At 40.6% G+C, this 26,439-nt stretch overlaps 2 protein-coding genes, 1 long non-coding RNA gene, 5 other non-coding genes and 1 pseudogene across 8 annotated transcripts; 8 read left to right on the top strand and 1 right to left on the bottom strand.

Annotated features, from left to right (window-relative positions):
* Positions 1–2,773: 2,773 nt before the first annotated feature.
* LOC120744806 (zinc finger protein 501-like) lies at positions 2,774–10,674 on the top strand. The gene is made up of 3 exons (XM_040049388.1): positions 2,774–3,851; positions 6,454–6,706; positions 8,761–10,674. The coding sequence occupies exons 2-3, from the start codon at positions 6,469–6,471 to the stop codon at positions 9,939–9,941; spliced, it is 1,419 nt and encodes a 472-aa protein (XP_039905322.1). The 5' UTR covers positions 2,774–3,851; positions 6,454–6,468; the 3' UTR covers positions 9,942–10,674.
* Positions 10,675–14,113: 3,439 nt separating this feature from the next.
* Positions 14,114–15,161, top strand: LOC120744836 (E3 ubiquitin/ISG15 ligase TRIM25-like; the record flags this gene model as incomplete). The annotated part of the gene is made up of 1 exon (XM_040049428.1): positions 14,114–15,161. A coding segment is annotated over exon 1 (945 nt), but the record flags the coding sequence as incomplete, so codon positions are not given.
* Positions 15,162–18,370: 3,209 nt separating this feature from the next.
* LOC120744854 lies at positions 18,371–20,744 on the bottom strand. Its single transcript, XR_005698465.1, has 3 exons — positions 20,316–20,744; positions 19,545–19,628; positions 18,371–18,897 (listed from the first exon to the last, which is right to left on the bottom strand). It is a non-coding gene; the product is annotated as an uncharacterized LOC120744854 (long non-coding RNA).
* A 660-nt stretch (positions 20,745–21,404) lies between these two features.
* On the top strand, positions 21,405–21,584 carry LOC120744921 (annotated as a pseudogene).
* A 179-nt stretch (positions 21,585–21,763) lies between these two features.
* LOC120744918 lies at positions 21,764–21,927 on the top strand. The gene has a single exon (XR_005698495.1). It is a non-coding gene; the product is annotated as a U1 spliceosomal RNA (small nuclear RNA).
* An 844-nt stretch (positions 21,928–22,771) lies between these two features.
* Positions 22,772–22,935, top strand: LOC120744917. The gene has a single exon (XR_005698494.1). It is a non-coding gene; the product is annotated as a U1 spliceosomal RNA (small nuclear RNA).
* Positions 22,936–23,779: 844 nt separating this feature from the next.
* LOC120744916 lies at positions 23,780–23,943 on the top strand. The gene has a single exon (XR_005698493.1). It is a non-coding gene; the product is annotated as a U1 spliceosomal RNA (small nuclear RNA).
* An 844-nt stretch (positions 23,944–24,787) lies between these two features.
* Positions 24,788–24,951, top strand: LOC120744915. The gene has a single exon (XR_005698492.1). It is a non-coding gene; the product is annotated as a U1 spliceosomal RNA (small nuclear RNA).
* Positions 24,952–25,796: 845 nt separating this feature from the next.
* LOC120744914 lies at positions 25,797–25,960 on the top strand. Its single transcript, XR_005698491.1, has one exon. It is a non-coding gene; the product is annotated as a U1 spliceosomal RNA (small nuclear RNA).
* Positions 25,961–26,439: the final 479 nt, after the last annotated feature.

Genomic DNA, 26,439 nt, shown 5'->3' with positions numbered 1-26,439 from the left:
CTTGACTCCATCCTCAACCCGAAAAGGCCCCACAAGCTCATCTTTGATGATACCAGCCCAAACCAGTACTCCACCTCCACCTTGCTGGCGTCTGAGTCAGACTGGAGCTCTCTGCCCATTACCAATCCAGCCACGGGCCCATCCATCTGGCCCATCAAGACTCACTCTCATTTCATCAGTCCATAAAACCTTAGAAAAACCAGTCTTGAGATATTTCTTGGCCCAGTCTTGACGTTTCAGCTTGTGTGTCTTGTTCAGTGGTGGTCGTCTTTCAGCCTTTCTTACCTTGGCCATGTCTCTGAGTATTGCACACCTTGTGCTTTTGGGCACTCCAGTGATGTTGCAGCTCTGAAATATGGCCAAACTGGTGGCAAGTGGCATCTTGGTAGCTGCACGCTTGACTTTTCTCAGTTCATGGGCAGTTATTTTGCGCCTTGGTTTTTCCACACACTTCTTGCGACCCTGTTGACTATTTTGAATGAAACGCTTGATTGTTCAATGATCACGCTTCAGAAGCTTTGCAATTTTGAGACTGCTGCATCCCTCTGCAAGATATCTCACTATTTTTGACTTTTCTGAGCCTGTCAAGTCCTTCTTTTGACCCATTTTGCCAAAGGAAAGGAAGTTGCCTAATAATTATGCACACCTGATATAGGGTGTTGCTGTCATTAGACCACACCCCTTCTCATTACAGAGATGCACATCACCTAATATGCTTAATTGATAGTAGGCTTTCAAGCCTATACAGCTATTTGCCTAATAATTCTGCACTCCCTGTACAGTGCATTGCAGTTTGGGCGCTGCATAGTTGTCTTACCCTCACCCCAACTGGTCATAGTCAATTGTTCCTCCTCCCTGAACCTGGTTCTGCAGCAGATGTCTTCCTGTTAAAAGGGAGTGTTTTTTTTCTTCCCACTGTCACAGAGTGCTTACTTATAGGGAGTTGACTGATTGTTGGGGTTTTTGTGTTATACAAATAACGTTGAATTACTGCATACCAGTCGGGGTGTCCATGCTTATCCCTGGCCATGTGGACAATGGGTATGTGAAGATCGTATCAACTACCTAGTATTGTTGTAGACCATGAACACCCATTCATGGAAATGGTATTCTCTGATGTGTGTAGTTTCTCAATCATCCAGGCATGTTAGTTTAAGGAGTTTGGAAAGAAAGTAACTGGACCTCTTTACCTTTTGTGAAGAAACCTTAAGAAGCCTGTGGCCTCTCTGTGTGGGGTAATGTGCCCCACCAAAAGCAAAAATGCTTGCAGGGAGCACAACAAGAATTTTGAGGTGTTGACTTGCACTCCGAATTCCCCAGATATAAGTCCAGTCGAGCATCTGTGGGATGTGTCGGACAAACAAGTCCATACCACAGTACACCTTCAGGGGTCTGGAGTCCATCCCTTGAACAGTCAGGGCTGTTTTTGCAGCAAAAGGGTAGCCAACACAATATTAGGCAGATGGTCATAGTTTTATGCTTGGTCAGTTTGTGTACATATGTATATTATAAATTTATATATTGTGTTAGTGCTGGTGAGGTGATAAATATTAATTGTAGATCCAGGTTCTTCAGTTTTTTCACTTGACAGCGTTGTTACAGAAAAAATATTTTTCTGTGGGTACTTGGCTTTTTTTATAGCCAAGATTTTATTATTTTATTGTCTAATAAAGAGTCTTTAATCTCTTTAAAGAAAATTAAAAGCTTGACAGTTACAAGACCAAAAACAATGTGCCTTTATGGATTTGAGGTCACCTTATGTTGTAATACTTTTCATAAAAAATAAGCTTCCATATGGACCTCTTCTGTTGATTTATTTATCCTGATTTATTAAGTTCTGTTCCTTATTGTTGTGGGTTCTTTATTCTTAAAATTTAAATAAAAATTTCTGTAAAACGTGACAATTTTTTTCTGAAGTGTCATTTCTAAGATATGAAGCTTTGGTTGCGCCTGTCATTATTTTATATGTATTTTGAAACTGAGGTTTTGATTATTTGAGGAAACATGCTTCTGTGTGTATTACCGTTCCTGAGCTGCTCTGGCTGCAGAGCGTTGCTGCTTCATTGAAGATATTTGTGTAGAGTAGCTGCAGATTGACAGTTCATACAGCATAAAAATACACTGCTCAGATATTAAAGGAACACTTTTTAATCAGAGTATAGCATCAAATCAGTTAAACCTCTGGGATATTTATCTGGTTAGTTAAGTAGTAGAAGGGGTTGCTAATTAGTTTCAGCTGCTTTGGTGTTAATGAAATTAACAACATCTAGAAGGGCAACAATGACACAACCCCTGAAACAGGAATAGTTTTACAAAAGGAGCCACTGACATTTTTCCCTTCCTCATCTTTTCTCGAGTTTTGCATTTGCCAGTGTCACTACTGGTAGCACGAGCGGATACTTGGACCATAAAGAGTTTCCACAGGTAGCCTGAGTCCTCCTGGATGGCACATCAATATGTGCAATTACCAGAAGCTTTGCTGTGTTTGCCAAACACATTCTCAAGAGCATGGAGGAGGTTCTGGGAGACAGGCACTGTAGGAGAGCTGAGTATGGCATAGAAGGTCCTTATTCCATCAGCAGTACTGATATCTGCTCCTTTGTGCAAGGAGGAACAGGATGATACAAAATAACCTAAATCAAGCCACTGGTGTGAATGTCAGTGAGCAAATGATCACAGACTTAATTATATATTTATGCAGTCAGTTTTAGCGACATAACAATATAAAAGATGGATGTAGCCACCATGAGGATTTGGCAGGTAGGGGAAATTATAGTTCTAATGCAAATGTGCATGGGGAAATTACTTACAAATAAGTCACCTAATATTTTTTATTGTGAGTTTTTAGTATTTAAAGCTAGAGGGGAAAAAATGAAACTAGTTTGTGAAACTATGCTAAGAACACACACCTTCAATCAAAGATGTCCAACCTTTCCTTCATCCTGCAGAGCAACTGTGGATCACACCCACATCCTCTGCAGGCACTGTTGTCGATTAAGCACTTACACCATGCACATAAGAAATGTAACTCCAGCGCTAAATAACATAAGAGCTTCAGGCAAAGAGAGAAAAAGCAGTGTTACATGTTGTGGCTCCTGTGAGCAAACTGACTCACTGTGTCACACACAGATATTTAAACCTCTCTTTATTGATGATGTATAAGCTGCTGAAGGCTCAGTGAAGTTTTTTTTACATCTTTTTCTGCTAAGTTAACTGAAGTCTGATGATGCACAACAAACGAGGGCGCCGTCATCATGCTAACAGGGATGTAGAGGAGGTTAAAGCACCTCAGCTGAGCTTGTCCACATATTTTTAGGATGATACAACTCTTTGTCACAGCACACTGTGTCCCATCAAAGTAATTTAGTTTGAAGCTGCATCACATTCCTTCAGCTTCAGAAACAGAGTGTTAAAAACAGAACAAACAGCAGGTTCAAAGCACCAGCACGGTCTTTGTTTTTTTCAGTAATGGGTGTCAATTTTCTGCCATCGCTGCTAGGCAACAGGACCAGCGCGACGTAAGAGATATAAAAACGCTGAGTGCGGCCTTCACGGCCTGAAAGGATGCAGCTGCTGAGGTGGGACAAAAGCTTTGTGCAGTTCAAGGACTCTGATGGATGGTGTTTTATGCGCGGTAGACGGTTAGCTTGAAGAGCCTGTTTTGGTGGTATGAGAGAAATATTTCAGTTGTCCGAGCAGCACTGCCTTTAATTCAGTGTCCGAGCGATTAACTGCTGAAAAAATCTGCTCAGAGGCTAAAAACACGATCGTACAGTATGAAGAGGAGATCAGCCTTTAACGCAGACTGCCAGCTATCAGCCGAAGACTCGGGATAAAGTCACAGATAACAGGTATGTGACGCTTACACCGGAGTAAGACGTGTAAGGACCCTGATCGGAGCTCAGTCTGCAGGCTAACAGACAATAATGAAGCAGCAACTATGAGCTATTTTTTTTAATAGATATACTAAATAAAGTCACCACCACCCTCTCTCTTTTTAACAGTAAACTTTTGGCATTAAGCATCCAAGGAGACACAGGGGAAATTTACGTTAGCAGAGGATGGCGTTAGAGATTACGATAGAGGAGGCAGTAAGGGAAAGCAGTTTGCAGGGTGCCCTCAGTTGGATGTCCGCTTCGGCTCTCTGTCTGCCGGTCGGTGGCTACACAAGAGCCCGCTGCCGCCTGTGGCTCTCTTCGCCCAGCAGGCCGGCAGGAATTTTGCTTTCAGAGAGGGGCTTCAAGTCTGGACCAGATGACCAGATGATGATCCCACCACCCTCGCTTATTTTTGTTTTAAATATAAAATGTTAAATAATTAAAATGGTCATACTGGCCAAAATTATGGTAACTGTGACTTCAGCATTAACTTAGACTAAAAAGATCCAAACGAAATCTCAGTCTATTAGATGGCAGCACCCGATTCCCCTTTCTTTTTATTTGCTCTTTTTGCCAACCCTTGGCTAAATGAGAGTCCACTGCTCCAAGCTTTTAATGTGGAAAACTCAGATAATAGAAAAACGGTCAGAAATCCCACTTGGCAAAAATAAAATACAGAATATTGTTCAACAGCATCTAAACTTATACACTTATACTACAGCCAGTTTTTAGAAAATAATTTCTTTTGGATTTAAGAAAAGGCATTTCTTCTTTGGCATTTGCGTAGTGCTTCCAGAACGCACTGGAGTGATGTGGCACCATTTGTATGTGAATAAAAATATTCACAAAACAGGAGCTCATCTTAGGTGTCATAGGGAGAGAGGCAGGGTGCAGCCTTCACGAATTGACAATCTGTTGCAGGGGTACACACAGAGAAAGAAACAAACTCTCTTTTTGGAAAATGCTAATGCGGTGGCTACAGGGCTGGCCTTACATTCCTTGTTGACAGTTCATTGGTGGTTGAAACTGAGCTACATTAGGAGGCAGCACACCTGAACAGGTTAGGCTTAGGGCATATGAAACAGCCCTGCCAAACCTTCTGTGTACTTACTCCTGCCTTGTACTACATGCCGTTGGATTGATGAACAGAGGATTTGGTTTCTGTCTTTGTTGCATGCATGCATTTACCATATTTTGTTTCTTCACTTTATTATCATAGCACTGAATCTCACATCAAGAATAAATGAGGTTACCCGTTTTTGCCACATTGTGGATGCTGTAGGGATTGTGTGTTGACTGAGACTCAAGTGGATACTAGGATTTATCCAGAGGAGAGCTGCATTATTACTAATGTGCCACTGTATGAACCTGACATGTTAGTGAAGCAGATCCCCATGTATTTGTATGTTAATGAAGTTGCTTTGCCACCTTCATAAATGCATGCATTACTCTTTTTTTGTAAGCTGTAGGTATTTAAGTCAGTATTATATATTTTTATATCTGTATTAACGCACTAATACAGTCCCAAATCTGACAAAAACCCCGAAACACTGCAAACCCATTGCAAGGGTGTAAATTTGGTTTTGGCATTGGTGCGGATGATTCAACCACCGAGCCCTGCCCTGTTTCTTTTTTTTTCCTTTTTGTCTTTGCTTCTTGATTAAAAAAAAAAAAAAGGAGAAATATACTTGCCTACATATGCTATTCTACATACTTTTAAACCATTTAAAATTACAATTCATAGTTTTATATGTGAATTATATAATGTTAAATTACTATTAAACAAATGACTAAGTGAAACTAAAAAGAGCTCCCTGAAAGGCACAGCCAATCACATTGGCCATATTTGTCACATGAGGTAGGACTCCAGTAGAGAACGTAATTTAACTCTTTCTGCACCGCTAAGTGAATGAGAGGTTGACAGATTGTTTTTTTCTTTCTATCGGGTTTATTTTTCTTTACTCGAAGAGATCAAATTATTGGTGGGGACAATTCAATAATCGCTGGATATTGGTGGGGACATGTCCCTTCCGTCCATGCCAAATCTACGCCCTTGACCCACTGTCAGAGTACCTGGGCCATTGACCCAGTGTTTCGTTCTGGTAGGTCAGGTGTGTGGAGAATGGAGACAGAGGACCAAAATGCTGGACTCATAGATTTATTATTAGGTTGAATGAACTGAACATAAATGACTGAATGAACTAGGAACACACACGAGCAGTTGACAACAACAAGAGTTCAGCACTGTTTAATCAAAACATCAGGATTGACATTACAAGAAATATTTGGGGTTGGCTCTAAACATGCAGGGTGAGGACTGAGTGATGAGTTGCAGGATAGAGCCAAAGTTACTAATAATCTAACTAATCTTAGCTCTTTGAGCCATCTGCCCATGGAAATTACCCACTTGGTGTGATAACATACAAAAGATCACTGCATCACAGGAAACAACAATAAGAATAGCTAATCGGGTAGTGATTCAAGAACTCAATATGTACTGGATTATATTTGTTTAGAGGTGTGTTTTCATGTCATCACATTAGTAACCTTTTTCATGTGTGCTTTTGTTCCTCAGACCTCTAATAGCATCATGAAGTGTAAGGAGGAGGAAGGTCTGGATGACCAGCAGGTCTGGATCCAGCAGGAAAACTCCAGTCTGGACCAGGAGGACCCAGAGGCCCCACGGATAAAAGAGGAACAGGAAGAAATCTCCACCAATCAGGGAGAGGGAGAGCAGCTTAAACTGAAGGAGGAGGCCGAAAGTGAGGATGAACAACTCAAACTCAGTGATGATATGTGGAAACCTGAAATAAACTTACACAGCACAGGTATGCAAACCTGTATCGGTCTTAATAAAAAATGAATTTGAATAATTTAGGATCCTACTCACTGCTCAAATTTACATTTATTTTTAGAGAAACAGGAAGAACCTAAAAATCAGCTGCAATCAGTAGCAATAGTGCATGTGTTTCTTAAACATTTAACATCAACAACATTTCTACTGGTGCAGTGGAAATGATGAAACTGAAGAGTTCACTTCCTTGGAGCTGCAGAAAAACGGAGTCACTCTGATTATACAGCCTTTAGAAATTATTTGTTTCCCTCATAAAAATATTTGCTGAGTACAGATAGCACCATAATGTCAAAGGTCACAAATGTTTTGTGAAGCTTTAAAGACTAGTTTCTAGTTTTCCAAGTGTCACTGAGGGAATGTTCCCAGTTCTTCTTGTTTTTATTCAGCTTCAGTGATAGTGGAGGAAGCAAATATCTAGAAACTGTCTCAAATGTTTTTACCAGTCCCCAAATTACAGAGAACAGATGTATTTTCTTCCCCTGTTCTCCTCTCCATCTCTCACCTGCTGCTGTCTTGTTTTTTTCCTCCTCTTCCTCACACATAGCTGAATTTGTCCTGGTGTTTCATCAGGGGTGGAGAGCCTCTGTCCCTTCACCTCTCACCTTGTCAGTCTTTTCTGACTCTGGACACCTGCAGAATGAAGTCAACCATGACAGTTAACAACAAAAACAGCAGAGGTTTATCAAATATCTGTTAACGTGCAGGATGAAAACACAGTTTTTAATAGAATCACTCTTTATGTATTTTAAAAACAAAAAAAGGGGAAACAGGACATGTGACCCTGCAGAAATGTTGGGCTTTATTACAAAGGTGACAGACTCAGGTTGTATGATATAAGCATGACAAAACATGGAGGAGGACTTATTATTAGTGGTTTATGCAGGATGAGAGTTCTTTTAACTATAAACCAAGCACAGCATGGTTGGGTCTGTTTCCTCACCACATGGGACAGATGTTTGGTCCCTGTGAATACACTTAGCTTAAAGATTGAACCGTCTGCTTGGTTTATTCTAAAACGTTTAAGTACCGTTGGCTTTACATCTACAAACAGACCCAGCTTCGGTAGAAAACTAAACTATCTAACCAAAGCTTGTATGACTCAAGCCAGGTTATGTGGCGATACCAGTAACAATTTTTGATTTGAAGTATTTATTAATGAATTAATTATTCATTTTGAAATATTGATTAGTGTTTTTATTTTACATTTTTATTTAAAATAAACGTATTCAATAATAAATTACTTATGTAATGTTTGAATAAATAAAATAATTTAAAAAAGGAATTTGTAAATTAATTTACAAATGCATAATTTACTGTACAATTTATGCACAGAATTCTTTATTTTGATGAGTGTGACTCTTGTGGTCCTCCATAATTACTGAAGGGACCAGGTGACACGTGCACTTTTAAAAATTATATCTATATGTGTAGACGTAGAAGAGTCAAATGTTTGACTGAGAGCCTCATTGCTTTTATCTCATTACTTTTTCTTGTTCTTTTAATTATCACGCTTGATTTTTACGAGTTTAACATTTCCACTTGCTGTTGACACTAAAGACACAAACCCAACACCAGAAGTTTCACTTTGTTCTGTCATCCATTTAAGTTCTAGAATTACATGTTTTTGCTGTAAGCATAGAAATTCGATTTCAACAGCATCCGGGTCTGGAAAAATATATTGGCTTCATCCTGAGTCTGTGTTGTTAGTTTAGTTAGTTATATATGCATTTTAGTTATTGTTATATTTTAATCCTAGTTTAATATTAGTGAAGTTGTGTTTAGTTCCCTCATTTCTACGTTCATTCAATATTTGTTACTTTCCGTTGGTTCCTATTTTTCTTTGTCAGTTAAAATCTCTGTGTGATTTGGAGTTTGGCTTTCTCACCCTTGATTCATTTAGATCATTGCCTCAACATCATCACATTTTGGAGTTTGGCTTTCTCACCCTTGATTCATTTAGATCATTGCCTCAACATCATCACATTTTTTAAATTTTCTGACATTTGTTTTGTTTATTTACCCCTTCAGATTTTCCATATCAACATGTCTGTAAGGATGAAGAGGATTTCACAGACCAGCAGATGGATAACAAGGAGAAGAGCCACATTATGAACCAGGAGGATCCAGGGACTCTGCAGATTAAAGAAGAACATGAGGAACTCTACACCAGCAAGGAGGGAGAGCAGCTCGTATTGAAGCAGGAGACTGAAACCTTTCTTGTAACTCTTGGTTATGATGGAGGTGACCACAGTGATTCAGAGCCACACAGTGATCAGCTCCTTTCTCATAGCTCTCCTGAACCAGAGAGTCAAGATCAGGAAAAACGTAAGCACATCAACTCAGAATCAACTCGATATGCAGAGCTGAATAAGAAGACATATGACACGAATAACAGTAACAGAGTGGAAAATTCTCCATTGTCAGAGACTCAGTGTAAATCTGAAATAAGTAAAAAGTCTGCAAAATGTGAGATTTGTGGAAAAACCTTTCATGATAAATCCAACCTAACGAGACATCTGAGATCACACACAGGTGAGAAACCTTATTCTTGTACCACCTGCGGGAAAGGATTCAGTAGGAAATCAGGATTGGAGACTCACGTAAGAATCCACACAGATGAGAAGCCATATTGTTGTAACACTTGTGGAAAAAGATGTAGTCAGATGATACATTTGAAAAATCACATTAGAATCCACACAGGTGAGAAACCATATTCTTGTAATACCTGCGGAAAAAGTTTCAGTCAGCTAATTAACCTTAAAACTCACATGAGAATTCACACAGGTGAGAAGCCATATTCTTGTACCATCTGTGGAAAAGAGTTTTGTGCTTTGTCAGCATTCAACAGACATATGCGAATTCACACAGATGATAAGCCACATTGTTGTAGCACCTGTGGAAAAAGATTTAGAGACCAATCGACATTCAAAAAACACATGACAATTCATACAGGTGAGAAGCCTTATTCTTGCATCACCTGTGGAAAAAGATTTGGTCATAAACCAACAATGGAAAGACATCAGAGAAGTCACACAGGTGAGAAACTACATTCTTGTAGTACCTGTGGAAAAGGATTCAGTCAGATGATAAACTTGAAAATTCATATGAGAATTCACACAGGTGAGAAGCCACATTGTTGTAGCACCTGTGGGAAAAGATTCATTCAGATGATACACTTGAAAAGACACATGAGATTTCACACAAGTTGAAAATTTCACATAAAATCTGGAATAGCTGTTGGTTGTAAAAGTGGGTTTATGGCAGGGCCAATACAGGCAAGCAGGCAAATTACTCAAAAGGTTGATTCTGTTCATCTGGACGTAGCGTTTTCAGTGGAAGAAACCATCTGTCACTCATCACTACTCATCAGAGAGTAAAATGAGAATTTTTAAAAATGAGGATGAGAGGAGATATTTATCTCATATTTGGAAAGTTCTTCTGCAGTGGGAATTATTATTATTAATAATAATAATAATAATAATAATAAGAAGAAGAAGAAGAAGAAGAAGGAGAACAATAATAATAATGTGTCTGAATAGCATATATAATAAGATATGATATAAAATCCTGGAAAGGTATATGCCTGGACACGGGAGAGAAGAGTCTGCCTGTTAGTTGAAACCAGGATTCTGAAGGAACGATGCGGATTTCTTCCTGATCGTGGAAAAGTGGATTGGCTCTTGATTTTCTTGAAGATATTTAAAGATGTGTGGAAGTTCACCAACCAGTCTTGTGGAGTTGAAGGAGACATTTTCACATTTTCCCTTGGAACCCTGTTTTGGATGGAAAAGACTGAGAATATATTTAAAAAATATATCACCATCCTGTCCACTACCCCACGTTTTTCCCAACTATTGTTAGAACATTCCTTGAAAAAGTTGTAGTGTGTTAGTGCTTAAGTCTGTGAATCTCTTGTGTGAAATTAAATATCCTTATGCATTATCTTGCTTCTGGGTCTGTCCTTAGTCCTCTTCGGAAACTGATTATCTCATCGTTAGCCTTACTGGTATTGAGTTGTAAAATTTAGACAAAGTTTCCTTTTTAAAGAATCAATGTTTTGTTGGAGACAAACAGAGGCAGAACTAAACTTAACAAAAAGCGAGCCTTTTATTGTGACTGATTACAAGCATAAACCAAACAAGAAAACCAACTAGACAAGAAACTAATCATAAAGCCTAAAGTGGGAAAATTAACACATGAAAACCTGGAACACTTGGAAATACCTTGAAAACACAGGAACACGAAAGAGGATTAACTGGTGGTCTGACAAAAGGCTGAGGAAGACGGAGACAATGTATACACTAAAGGGTGACGAGGAAAGTGGAAACACAAAGGATGAAGTGAAGATGGAGGATGAAACGCAAAGGGGAGGAACGTGGGAGGGCGAGGGAGCCAGAAACATGGAGAGAGGCACAAATACGAAAACAAACATGAGACAGAGGGAATAAACATAGACATGACTTGGGAAACATACATAGAGGACATGACAGAATCTCACAAGAGACACAAGGATGAGACAAAGACAAGACAACATAAGTAGAAATACAAAAAACTCAGACATAAAAGATTTGGACTCAAGACCAAACTGTATAAACTTGAACTTAAAACATCTTCATAAAGCTGAATACTGAATACAAAATAAGACTCAAATACTGAGTCAAAGACCTAGTACCCTGATAGTTCGTAATTTTTATGGGCAGATAAATCAAATTTCAAGAGCAGAGGTGCTACCTTAAGCACACAATTTAGCCAAGAACCTGTTAAAGATTATTACAGAAGTTGTGATCAGCTTGACCATAGAAAGAAAAAACATATTCTGACATGTTTCATGTTTCTCTTCCTTCGTGAACATAAAGATGAAGTTAGAAAATTCTTTCATTGCTTCAATTCAAAAATGAAGAAAGTTTTTGTGGCAGTAAATGTGTTTGCTTTATGAAAAACATAGTTTTATTTAATTGTGAATCATTGGTTAAATTTAGAAGTTTGGGACTCGAATCGGTGTTTAAGTGAAACGTGATATTTTTTAATGTTCTTTGTCATATGCCTCAAATGTAAAACACTTGGGGTTATCTCAGATTTTAAATGTGCTATATTGTAGCAGTTTTGGTGAAGAAGTGAAGAAGACTGGACTCCAAGCTGCTCCTGCTTATCACTGCTATGCTGAAGCATAGACTTGACCCAATAAATGAGCTCCATTTTATTTTAATCTTTACTTGGTCTTGGACTGTTAGAACACTGACACCACTAAGGCTGCAGCTGTAAGGATGAAAACTAAAACTATCTTTGTTCCTTTGCAAAACTCAGCTCTTCTGCTGCTACTATACAGTATGTATACCAATGTTTGTGATTGGTTAGATGGTGCCAATGCCACCAGTCTCATGTGAACATGCAGTGGAAACCCTGGTTTAACTTAGTGATTTGATAACCAGCTTCATGTGAGCACATATCCTCGTGGAAAAAGGGGACGTGAATCCAGATAACAGACAGATATCCTGGGTACATTGAACTTGGAAGTATTTTAGGATTTTCGTAAACTGGAAACTCTTTTCTCTTATCTTTCCCATGGTCCCTTAATGCAGGATCGTTGTTACAGGCTGTGACTGCTGTGAACAAACTGACAGAAAAATATTTAAATGTTTGCTTACTGACGGTCGTCCAGAGTGTGAGCACAGGTTCTGCTTACTGAAAACCCATAATGACTGTTTGCTTTTTGTTGTTGTTATGTTGATGTCTCCAGAGTGACTCTCCTCATGTGATAGTTTGTGTAACTACTGTTGTTTTTAAAGCATATTTTTCATGTCTGCTGACCTACAGTTTATGACTTGTGTCTCTTATCTTATTTGTCACTGTGCTGGAACAACGACACTGCAGAGGATAAAAAAAACGGTTGTTTTATGAGTTTTAACTCTGCTGCTCCTCGTCCTGGAATGTGGTAAAGCCTGAAAACACTCCCTCTGCTTTCTGCTCTCTCACAGCTGATCCCTTCCCTTCACACACCTGACAAAAATGAGATCAAATGATGAGAAGGAAACCAAATCAAATGAGAGAGTGAACAAGAAACAAACAGCATAGGTCAGAGTATAGAAACTGTTAAAACCATAAAGAAGTGAAAATACTGCATATATTAAACTCAGTGACTCTGACAGATAATTACCTGAAAATTGGTACATTCGCTGACTGACATTGGATGACTTTGAAAAACATGGAACCATCAACAACTGCCAATAAAACATTTCACATAAACTTAATGTAGAAAAATAAGGCAAAGGCGAGGAACAAACTTTACCTCCCAAGAGCTGATCCTTATCTCAGAATATTTAAAAAACCTGGTCGCCTTCATTCCTCTTTCTCGTCACAGAAAGAAGAATGAAAATTTTAACGCAATTAAACCATTTGGAGTGCAGACTGACTCAACATCCCTGAAATGTCTCTGTCAACGCATTTCGGACAGTTTGTCCAAAGTTTGTCCATTCTGCGCTCTAGATGGGTTGATTGCGTTAAAATTTGTAATCTCATTAATCGTGATGAGGGTGTTAATGTTGACAGCCCTAGTTTGTTGGTTTGTTTTTATTTTGTTTTATTTTGCGAGCAAGTTATTAGATCCCGCTCCAGCCAGCCAGAGAATCCTCTGCCGTCCCCCCTTTAACGCGTTGAAGTTGACAACCCTACAACAAACACAAAAACTGAAGACATTATGATATAGACTTATAATTTGCACCGATCTGTTTTCTGAATTCTATCACACACATATAAGCGAAAAGTGAGCGCGAGGGCCCTCAGTGAGCCTGCAGGGCACCAAACAGGCAAGACAGAGCAAAAATGTAAAATGATTTTTAGATAGACTGTATGATTCTAATCGCTGTTGTGTAGTTTGACTAGGTGATTAGACAATGTTTTAAGTCATATTTATTAATATTCAAAACAGATAACTAACATGTAAGTGTAGGTTAAAGTAAGGGAACCAATCATTTCAATCATTCTCGAAACCTGTCTTTTCCCATGTACTTCACTAAACAATGACATGACTCACAAAAAAATCCACTGACTTGTGTTACAACAGCCAGAAGCACAGTGACCCAAGACATATCAAAGTCCTCAGTAGATCCTACAGAGCTTAAATCCCAAATCCCCACAAGTCAGTCAGAACTGAAAAACCCTCCTAGATAAGAGATCCAATTCAATTCACATGTTAGGAGCTAAAAGTTAAAGCGCTGAGTGTAAAAATTCCTGTTTAAATTCCTGTAAACTGTTTAACTGGGTCATAGTTGTTACTGTATTCAGTAAGTCAAGCATAACACACCATGCCTGTCACAACACGCTCTTTGTCACACTGTTAATACTTCCCCTGTATAAGGGTGGATTGCAAGAAGTAAAAAAAGAGCTCAGTTTCCCTTCAGGGCACAGAGGCTGTTTGTGTTCACAGAACGTGAAACCTATGTGACAGTCAGAGAGAACATAGGGAATTAGCGTAGCAAGAAAATCAAATGGACCCAGAAACCTTCACTTGTTCGATCTGTTTGGATCTACTGAAGGATCCAGTGACTATTCCCTGTGGACACAGCTACTGCATGAACTGTATTACAAAACTCTGGAATGGCGAGAAGGTAAAGAAAATCCAAAGCTGTCCTCAATGTAGGCAGATCTTCACAGTGAGGCCCGTGCTGGTGAAAAATACCATTTTAGCAGATTTAGTGGAGGAGCTGAAGAAGACTGGACTCCAAGCTGCTACTTCTGATCACTGCTATGCTGGACCTGAAGATGTGGCCTGTGGTCTCTGTATTGGAAGAAAACTGAAAGCCCGCAAATCCTGTTTAATCTGTCTGACTTCTTACTGTGAGAAACACCTTAAGCCTCATTATTATTCACCTACATTAAAAGAACACAAGCTGGTGGAGCCCTCCAAGAAGCTCCAGGAGAACATCTGCTCTCATCATGATGAGGTGATGAAGATGTTTTGTCGTACTGATCAGCAGAGTATCTGTTATCTCTGCTCTGTGGATGAACATAAAGGCCACGACACAGTCTCAGCTGCAGCAGAAAGGATTGAGAGGCAGAGAGAGCTGGAGGTGAGTCGACAAAACATCCAGCAGAGAATCCAGGGCAGAGAGAAAGATGTGAAGCTGCTTCAACAGGAGGTGGAGGCCATCAATCAGTCTGCTGATCAAACAGTGGAGCACAGTGAGAAGATCTTCACTGAGCTGATCCATCTCATCCAGAAAAGAAGCTCTGATGTGAAGCAGCAGATCAGATCCCAGCAGGAAACTGAAGTGAGTCGAGTCAAAGAGCTTCAGGAGAAGCTGGAGCAGGAGATCACTGAGCTGAAGAGGAAAGATGCTGAGCTGAAGCAGCTCTCACACACAGAGGATCACATCCAGTTTCTACACAACTACCCCTCACTGTCAGCACTCAGTGAGTCTACAGACTCATCCAGCATCAATATCCGTCCTCTGAGCTACTTTGAGGATGTGACAGCAGCTGTGTCAGAGGTCAGAGATAAACTACAGGACATTCTGAGAGAGGAATGGACAAACATCTCACTGACAGTCACTGTAGTGGATGTTTTACTGTCGGATCCACAAGCAGAGCCAAAGACTAGAGCGGAATTTTTAAAATATTCACGTGAAATCACACTGGATCCAAACACGGCAAACACATATCTGTTATTATCAGAGGAGAACAGAAAAGCAACATCCACAAAGAAACAGTCTTATTCTGATCATCCAGACAGATTCACTGGATGGTGGCAGGTCCTGAGTAGACAAAGTCTGACTGGACGTTGTTACTGGGAGGTGGAGTGGAGAGGTGGAGGAATTATTGTAGCAGCTGCGTACAAGAATATCAGCAGAGTAGAAACTGGATGTTGGTTTGGACATAATGACAAATCTTGGGCATTAGATTGTTTGAAAAATAGTTATACATTTTGGTACAACAACATCCAAACTCGTGTCTCAGGTCCTCTTTCCTCCAGAGTAGGAGTGTACCTGGATCACAGAGCAGGTATTTTGTCCTTCTACAGCGTCTCTGAAACCATGACTCTCCTCCACAGAGTCCAGACCACATTCACTCAGCCGCTCTATGCTGGACTTTGGCTTTGTTATTCTTATGGGGACATTGCTGAGTTTGTTAAACTGAAATAGACTGAATCCTTTCATACTGTTGTGGGATTAAAACAGTATTTTAGTTTCCATTTCTTTTTTTATTTCCATCATTATTGTGGCATTCTGCAATGCACAGAAATCAGTTACACATTACAGGTGGTACCTTGACATGTTCTAAATGTTCTCTTGATGTTTTTGAGGTCTTGTTAGATTGAGCTCTTTACTGTGTCTGTTTAGCCATAAAAACAATCACTTCTTGTGACTCCTGTGAACAAACTGACACGGTGTGGTTTTACAAATGTCTCTTTGCTGATGTTGCTGAAGATGCTGAAAGCTCAGTGAAGTTTTTTTTAAAATGTTTTTCTGAAGGTTAATTTTAAAATTGATGCACAACACAAGAGGGCACCTTCATCCTGCTAACAGGGATGTAGAGGAGGTTAAAACACCTCAGCTCAGTTTGTCCACATTTTTTAGATTCTGACATGTTTTTAGCCTGATAAAACCCTTTATGAGTCGATTGTATTGCAAATCATGGTAAAAAGAATCAAATTGTCATTACCTAATTAATTTGGAGCTGTATCATGTAATATTATAGACACATTTCCTTCAAAAACAGAATATTTACTAACTGACCTTTTTCCATGGGCTCATGTCTTCCTCATCTTACTGCCACGTTGAAACCACAAACTCCAGAAGATGTACAACAAATTGTGCATCTTCACCACACAGCTTTCTACTGTTTACTTTCATACCCACTAAATAAGAACCAAAAATATAATATAATCAATATGAAAGTATGAATTTTTATGTACCCCTTAAAAGAAAAGAAATCTTATTTGCTTGTTTCTTCTTGGTCATAATCCTGGATCCTGAAAGGTTTTGAGTTTTTGGACTTCTAGTGTATCCCTGTTCACTGTACCCTCTGCTAAACACCCCTCCCAAGAGGTTTTGGCCTCTAGTCAAAGGAACATTGTAATAAAGCATATTTCACCCAGTGGGGGTTTAATTTATTCAAGCATAAAATAAATGTCTGTATGCCAAATGCTCAGGAAGAACAAGGAAGTCCACGACCCCAAGCGAGGTAACACAGAATCATTGCCATTTCTATAGCCAGACCAATCCTGCATCATCTCCCAAAAGCCTGTTCTGAGCAAAAACCCTGTATGTTATTGAGGCTGACTTCACACAAGGAGGACCTTTCCTTAAGATTAGTGAGCAAACTAGACACAGTACCTATAAACCTTTAAAAGAGAAGAAGATGAACCTTGTGGCTCACAACTAACCTGAAATTGAGTATCATCCTACTTTTCCCTTCTGACTCTTCTATGGTCATCCATTTGCATGTGTACATGACATCAGAAGAGACACCAACACAGACTGAAAACACTGCATCATTAACTCGTAATTTATATTTTACAAATATATAAAATAAAGACAGTGTTGAAAAAAGAAAAAAACTAAATGACTGAGACGGATTCTGTTGTACTGGATTAACTTTCAAGATAAGCCCACGATTCCAGATGTTCTGCAAAACCGTTTTGCACAAAATTGCATTTACCTTATTTTACTGAGACAGTGTGCAAAGATGAGATCAACAGCAATGAGCTGTGGGCTGAAACACAACACAGATGTATAACATTGTTAATAAAGTTAATTTGTCTGAAATAAATCGATGACATTTATATGTCCTAGGGCCCATTCAGATGAACATCAAGATTCTCCTCAATTATTTAACTGTTTTTAATATTATTTAACAGAATTCTACTTGTACAAATACAGAAGGGCATTCAATAACAAGAAACCCAAAACTGGATCATCCATTAACTCAAGTTAAGGTAAATATGGTGAGTTGTGAATTTAATGTACACTCGGCCTAGTGTGGAAAAGCTGGAGTGCTGGGCTGCAGCTTGTCAGTCTGGTAACTCAAACAGGCTCTTTTCCACACTGTTATAAAGTGCATTACAAATCCGAACACAACTACTAACAGGTGGATATTTGTGTTTTAATGCAAATAGCCAAACAACATAGAGCCACTTACTCCTAAAGAGAGAGACAGTGAAAGTGAACAGTATATCCTTGGTTTCTTAACATAACACTCATTGTTGCAGACAGGTGTGGCCCAAAAAGTGATCCCTTAGACTGATTTTTAGTTTTAGTGTTATTCATTTTCCTCTGAGTTATCCATTCTGCCACTAGTTAGCTAACATAAACTAATCTAAGTCTATTAGCTGCAACTAACAAACCAACAACATGACATTGGATGATGTTCCATACTGACAGAATATGGCACTAAATATGTTTTTAAAACTTTGAGCACTTATTTCTTAATTCCAGCTTCACAGACAGCATTATATCTATATCTGTTTTTGAGATCAGGGCTCAAAGGTTTAAATTAGCATTTTTATGTGTAGTGTTTCATGTCTTCTATAAGTAAAATAAATAAATAAATAAAACCTTGTGCAGATCATAATTCAGAACTCATCAGATTTTTACATTTTCTTTAACATCAAGTAATATAGTAGAATCTTCCTATAAATGTATGGCTATATTTCAAATCAAACTTTTAACAGCTTAATCAAGATGATTTTACGACCAAAATAACAATCGACTGTCTGACAAAACTGGGACTTAAAATCTGACATAACATCAGATGTACTTACTATGGATCAGCTAATAATCTAATTTGTTGGGACTAAAGTCTTCCTCATTCCTGGTTCTCTTTGTTTGACGAAGTCTATGTGTTGTATTATCTTGATTAACATGTTCAACTCTAGATTTGATGCTTCTTGGTAGTGAATAACGTCCACAACCCAGTCTTTCTCCCTTTTCAGTAAAATCTGCAAATGTTTGAGGGTATCTGTTTACAATGATCTTAGCAACCTCTTCACAAGATGCACGTTTAGGGTTTCTGCAGTTAACTTGCATGGCCTCCACAACAATTCTAACCATACTTCTCCTGTCCTCTGGATGACCTCTGTCTCCTCTTGTGATTGCATGCGACAGTTGGAGTGGAAATCTTTCCCAAGCTCCAGAGTAATGGTGTCATTCAAATTCTTTGGTCTGCCATCTAAAAAAAAGAGAGAGAGATCATTGGAAAAGCAACTTTATATGGCTATTTCAACAAATATGTCCTCACTAAAAGATGAACCCTGCAATTAGGATTGAGTACTAACAGAAAGGCAGTTTTGGGGACCTTGTCTGAAGATGAAAATCAATCCCAGCACTGCAAAAGAAATACAAACTCAAGGTCTTGCATTGAAAAGTTGAAAAATACATCGTAAAATACAGTATATTTTACAGTTTGTCACAATTTCCAACCTTAGTCCTACCATTACCAACGAAAGGTTAATGGTGTTAGATTCAGTGTCTACTTTTGCTTCGTGCATTGCACAGCTTCAAAGATCCTGAAATTCCTCTATGATGCTCTGTATAGTGCTGGTTGGCAAGAGCATTTTAGCCTGCATTTTTAAATGACACAAAGTCAACTGTCTTCTAATAGATTGTGTCCCGTCCTTGTATTATGGCAAATCCCCCAATTTCTTGTTTCCTTGACTGCTGAACTGTCTACTTATGTTTTTGAGAAATATGGCTGGAAAATTATGTTCGGACACTGAAGTATTTAGAGCAACCTTCAAATGGACATAATACTCCCCCCCATGTTTGATATGAAATCTGAGAGGGGCACAAAGAGCTGTGAAGTTTTGTGCAGCATACCCACATCCAGGAACTTGACAGCTGAGGTCACCAGTGAACTTATAAAACTCCTCCTCAGTGGTCTCCCTTCTTGTCCTGTGATTCCTAGGCATATGTGAATGAAGGCAGAAAATGTTCTGAAAGTGGCAGGGCAGTTCTCAGTTCCACAAGAAAGCCTATAGTTAGCTACATGTTTGTGGCTTTTAACATGCAAACTGAACAATATAAATTTCCGTGCACTGAAGCCACAAAATTTAGAAATACACACAGTTGCAAAAAGTTCAGTGACCAATTACCTTTCCTAAATGACATATGCAATGCAAAAAATAAGAGTATTGTCAATAGGGACCAATTCCCAGTTTTTACATGATCAGAATTATTCACAAAAGGCTTCAATAAACAGAAAATGTGTGTCGACAAGAGAGCAGTGCACAAAAATGAAAAGATATTTGAGCTTGACGCTTTAATGGGTTTAACATGACTTAGTCAGCACTCCGCACCGTACAGGTAGTACAAGCACACCTGAAAACACTGACCAGCTAACAGCTTTAAGCATTTGGGCGCAACCTCGGTAGTTCACCGATTCACCTGTTGCAAAAGTTTTCTATCAAGTCTCATAAATCCATCGGCAACTATTACCTAACTAGTCTTTTGAGTCTCCACATTCATAGATATTGACATTTTGTCTTAGCATTTGAATTAAAATATCCTGGTAAGGTAGCTTAAATTCAAAACAAACAGTAATAAGAACGCATTTCAGACTTCTCTCGAATAAGTGAAAAAAACACTTACCTTCAGACTGATTAGCTGGTGTCAATCCAACTTTAATGTGTTCCATGTCAGTCCGTTTTAGGGAAAAAGTGTTAAGTGGTTTCATTTAATTTTGAAATACTCCCGCATGGATGAGCAATTTGGAGTCTAGCAGAGTTATCACGAACATCATATGATCTTCAGATATAATCCAATCAACCTTGCATTTAACCCGATTGAACATCCAGTTACCTCAGACTACTTCTAAGTTGCACATGTTAACGGTCTCATCATCACTCTGTGCTGCAGCGAACTGGATCTGTGGCACAGAATAGTTGATGGCCATGTTGTTCTCCTGCTTTGCAGCTTTGTTTGAGTCTGAATTGCGGCTTAAACGTGCAAAACTAAGAAAAGTGGATCAATATTTTCTTCTTGTTGTTATTTAATGGTGGTTGGCAACCAGCAAAAGGAGCATTAACAACCTCGAGCAATATTTGTATCCCCATTGTTGTTTAGAAAGTGAATACCCGACGTGTGCGTCATACGTCACGTTGTATGTAAGAAGAAGGTGTGGTGTCGGCTATCGCACCAGTCACATCAAAAAGCTTTAAAAACGTAACAATTGCTTTAAAAACACAACCCAACGCGCTAAACTGTTATAATGTGTTACATTGTCACATATATCCAGGACATCTCTTCTGAACCAAAACGAAGTGGTGCTACAAAGGAATTATTTCTTTAGGAGAGTGCATTTAATAGCAGTCTGGCCTGCCACAAACTGCACCTCTAAAAATATAGTTTCTGCTTGTCCCAGAATTTATTAATTTTGAGAGTGAATTGTAGGACTGATGCTGGTTAGTGGTGTAGGTTTCATGGATGTGACACCTTAACTTGTGTAAAATGACGACCAGAGCATATTATTAGGTTAGTTCACTGTAGTTAGGCAGAGGTGTCTTAAAAAGTACCACCTTATACAAGACAAATGAAGGTCCAGTATAAGAAAGAATAAGAAGAGAAAAAAGGAACACCCTGCTAAATGAAGTCATTTTTAAACATTACTCTAAATGTAGCCATTAGTTTTTGTTGCTGACCATACAAAAAATAAATATACTTCAATTATATTTCCCAAGTATACCTCACCTAGTACGTATACTAATAATGCTTCTTGGGACTATATTGGCCCCTGTTTTAGTACAGGGCGAGGCTCAACCATTGCACTGCGGTTGTGCTGACCCCTGTGAATTCCCCAAATGCGGGAATCTCAACTGCATAATTTGTGGTAGTGGGGGACTGCGTTCGCGCTCTCCCCTCACTCTTGTGTCCAGCAGCAAAGATTTATGTGTCTGCTCTTCTCTTGGTGTGGCCTTTGAACTGGGACAAAATGCGATGGCGTGCTCACGTCACTGGATTCAGGCATTATGCGTGTTAGGCACCATCAGCCAGAGTGCTGCATGTGGAAAGGGGACCCCTGTCTCCCACGCTGGCAACTCATACTTACCTGGCAGGGGAGATACCATGATCACGAAGGTGGTTCACCCAGGGCGAGGCTCAACCATTGCACTGCGGTTGTACTGACTCCTGTGAATTCCCCAATTGCGGGAATCTCAACTGCATAATTTGTGGTAGTGGGGGACTGCGTTCGCGCTCTCCCCTCACTCTTGTGTCCAAAAGCAAAGATGCATGGCTGTATCCCAATTCAGGGTCTGCAGCCTTTAAGGCCGATTACGTCACCGTGAGGCGACAAAGGCTGTCCCAATTCGAAGGCTGCTAGAAATGCGGCCCTCAAATGCGTCCTTCATTTCCCTGAATTTGAAGGACGTGGCGATGTAGACTTCGCGGCCCAACATATCCCAGAATGCATAGCGCCGCGGTGGGTGTGGATAATTTTGCCGAAAAAAAACGGCGGACGAGGGGCAGCCGAAGAGTAAACTTTAAGTAAGTACTGAATATTATGTCACTTATTTATGTGCAAATGTTTAATAACGAAGAACATGAAAACATTACTGTTGGCCACATGTCGGCAAAGTTATGTGACATTAGTGACGTTTGTACTAACTTGGTTTTAAAGCCTTTACTTTAAAAAAAATACGCCGTTCAATAGCTGACCTTAATCTTACAGAGAATGATCAAAGCTCATGTAGAAACAAACAAACAAATGAACAAAAGATTTTCTCCTTCAATTCCTTCAAACAATGCTGTATGTAGCGTTTCCAGCTGTTAGTATCATGGTTGCTAGGCAACCTGGGCATCGCAACGGAGGCTAAACCGTCACATTTCACAAGCCTCGCACTTCCGGCCTTAGCGGTCTTTAAGTACGCGGCCCTTGAGGATCGTTGAGGCTGCGTACTTTAAGGCTGCAGACCCTGAATTGGGATACAGCCGATGTGTCTGCTCTTCTCTCGGTGTGCCCTTTGAACTGGCACAAAATGTGTGTTAGGCACCATCAGCCAGAGTGCTGGATGTGGAAAGGGGACCCCTGTCTCCCACGCTGGCAACTCATACTTACCTGGCAGGGGAGATACCATGATCACGAAGGTGGTTCACCCAGGGCGAGGCTCAACCATTGCACTGCGGTTGTGCTGACCCCTGTGAATTCCCCAAATGCGGGAATCTCAACTGCATAATTTGTGGTAGTGGGGGACTGCGTTCGCGCTCTCCCCTCACTCTTGTGTCCAAAAGCAAAGATCCATGGCTGTATCCCAATTCAGGGTCTGCAGCCTTTAAGGCCGATTACGTCACCGTGAGGCGACAAAGGCTGTCCCAATTCGAAGGCTGCTAGAAATGCGGCCCTCAAATGCGTCCTTCATTTCCCTGAATTTGAAGGACGTGGCGATGTAGACTTCGCGGCCCAACATATCCCAGAATGCATAGCGCCGCGGTGGGTGTGGATAATTTTGCCGAAAAAAAACGGCGGACGAGGGGCAGCCGAAGAGTAAACTTTAAGTAAGTACTGAATATTATGTCACTTATTTATGTGCAAATGTTTAATAACGAAGAACATGAAAACATTACTGTTGGCCACATGTCGGCAAAGTTATGTGACATTAGTGACGTTTGTACTAACTTGGTTTTAAAGCCTTTACTTTAAAAAAAATACGCCGTTCAATAGCTGACCTTAATCTTACAGAGAATGATCAAAGCTCATGTAGAAACAAACAAACAAATGAACAAAAGATTTTCTCCTTCAATTCCTTCAAACAATGCTGTATGTAGCGTTTCCAGCTGTTAGTATCATGGTTGCTAGGCAACCTGGGCATCGCAACGGAGGCTAAACCGTCACATTTCACAAGCCTCGCACTTCCGGCCTTAGCGGTCTTTAAGTACGCGGCCCTTGAGGATCGTTGAGGCTGCGTACTTTAAGGCTGCAGACCCTGAATTGGGATACAGCCGATGTGTCTGCTCTTCTCTCGGTGTGCCCTTTGAACTGGCACAAAATGTGTGTTAGGCACCATCAGCCAGAGTGCTGGATGTGGAAAGGGGACCCCTGTCTCCCACGCTGGCAACTCATACTTACCTGGCAGGGGAGATACCATGATCACGAAGGTGGTTCACCCAGGGCGAGGCTCAACCATTGCACTGCGGTTGTGCTGACCCCTGTGAATTCCCCAAATGCGGGAATCTCAACTGCATAATTTGTGGTAGTGGGGGACTGCGTTCGCGCTCTCCCCTCACTCTTGTGTCCAAAAGCAAAGATCCATGGCTGTATCCCAATTCAGGGTCTGCAGCCTTTAAGGCCGATTACGTCACCGTGAGGCGACAAAGGCTGTCCCAATTCGAAGGCTGCTAGAAATGCGGCCCTCAAATGCGTCCTTCATTTCCCTGAATTTGAAGGACGTGGCGATGTAGACTTCGCGGCCCAACATATCCCAGAATGCATAGCGCCGCGGTGGGTGTGGATAATTTTGCCGAAAAAAAACGGCGGACGAGGGGCAGCCGAAGAGTAAACTTTAAGTAAGTACTGAATATTATGTCACTTATTTATGTGCAAATGTTTAATAACGAAGAACATGAAAACATTACTGTTGGCCACATGTCGGCAAAGTTATGTGACATTAGTGACGTTTGTACTAACTTGGTTTTAAAGCCTTTACTTTAAAAAAAATACGCCGTTCAATAGCTGACCTTAATCTTACAGAGAATGATCAAAGCTCATGTAGAAACAAACAAACAAATGAACAAAAGATTTTCTCCTTCAATTCCTTCAAACAATGCTGTATGTAGCGTTTCCAGCTGTTAGTATCATGGTTGCTAGGCAACCTGGGCATCGCAACGGAGGCTAAACCGTCACATTTCACAAGCCTCGCACTTCCGGCCTTAGCGGTCTTTAAGTACGCGGCCCTTGAGGATCGTTGAGGCTGCGTACTTTAAGGCTGCAGACCCTGAATTGGGATACAGCCGATGTGTCTGCTCTTCTCTCGGTGTGCCCTTTGAACTGGCACAAAATGTGTGTTAGGCACCATCAGCCAGAGTGCTGGATGTGGAAAGGGGACCCCTGTCTCCCACGCTGGCAACTCATACTTACCTGGCAGGGGAGATACCATGATCACGAAGGTGGTTCACCCAGGGCGAGGCTCAACCATTGCACTGCGGTTGTGCTGACCCCTGTGAATTCCCCAAATGCGGGAATCTCAACTGCATAATTTGTGGTAGTGGGGGACTGCGTTCGCGCTCTCCCCTCACTCTTGTGTCCAAAAGCAAAGATCCATGGCTGTATCCCAATTCAGGGTCTGCAGCCTTTAAGGCCGATTACGTCACCGTGAGGCGACAAAGGCTGTCCCAATTCGAAGGCTGCTAGAAATGCGGCCCTCAAATGCGTCCTTCATTTCCCTGAATTTGAAGGACGTGGCGATGTAGACTTCGCGGCCCAACATATCCCAGAATGCATAGCGCCGCGGTGGGTGTGGATAATTTTGCCGAAAAAAAAACGGCGGACGAGGGGCAGCCGAAGAGTAAACTTTAAGTAAGTACTGAATATTATGTCACTTATTTATGTGCAAATGTTTAATAACGAAGAACATGAAAACATTACTGTTGGCCACATGTCGGCAAAGTTATGTGACATTAGTGACGTTTGTACTAACTTGGTTTTAAAGCCTTTACTTTAAAAAGAATACGCCGTTCAATAGCTGACCTTAATCTTACAGAGAATGATCAAAGCTCATGTAGAAACAAACAAACAAATGAACAAAATATTTTCTCCTTCAATTCCTTCAAACAATGCTGTATGTAGCGTTTCCAGCTGTTAGTATCATGGTTGCTAGGCAACCTGGGCATCGCAACGGAGGCTAGACCGTCACATTTCACAAGCCTCGCACTTCCGGCCTTAGCGGTCTTTAAGTACGCGGCCCTTGAGGATCGTTGAGGCTGCGTACTTTAAGGCTGCAGACCCTGAATTGGGATACAGCCGATGTGTCTGCTCTTCTCTCGGTGTGCCCTTTGAACTGGCACAAAATGTGTGTTAGGCACCATCAGCCAGAGTGCTGGATGTGGAAAGGGGACCCCTGTCTCCCACGCTGGCAACTCATACTTACCTGGCAGGGGAGATACCATGATCACGAAGGTGGTTCACCCAGGGCGAGGCTCAACCATTGCACTGCGGTTGTGCTGACCCCTGTGAATTCCCCAAATGCGGGAATCTCAACTGCATAATTTGTGGTAGTGGGGGACTGCGTTCGCGCTCTCCCCTCACTCTTGTGTCCAAAAGCAAAGATCCATGGCTGTATCCCAATTCAGGGTCTGCAGCCTTAAGGCCGATTAGCATACGTCACCGTGAGGCGACAAAGGCTGTCCCAATTCGAAGGCTGCTAGAAATGCGGCCCTCAAATGCGTCCTTCATTTCCCTGAATTTGAAGGACGTGGCGATGTAGACTTCGCGGCCCAACATATCCCAGAATGCATAGCGCCGCGGTGGGTGTGGATAATTTTGCCGAAAAAAAACGGCGGACGAGGGGCAGCCGAAGAGTAAACTTTAAGTAAGTACTGAATATTATGTCACTTATTTATGTGCAAATGTTTAATAACGAAGAACATGAAAACATTACTGTTGGCCACATGTCGGCAAAGTTATGTGACATTAGTGACGTTTGTACTAACTTGGTTTTAAAGCCTTTACTTTAAAAAGAATACGCCGTTCAATAGCTGACCTTAATCTTACAGAGAATGATCA

The sequence above is a fragment of the Simochromis diagramma genome, unplaced genomic scaffold, assembly GCF_900408965.1.
Source record: "Simochromis diagramma unplaced genomic scaffold, fSimDia1.1 OVJJ01000355.1, whole genome shotgun sequence".
Classification (NCBI taxonomy): Eukaryota; Metazoa; Chordata; class Actinopteri; order Cichliformes; family Cichlidae; genus Simochromis; species Simochromis diagramma.
Note: the sequence above shows the minus strand (reverse complement) of the source record. Positions and strands in the feature narration are given on the sequence as shown.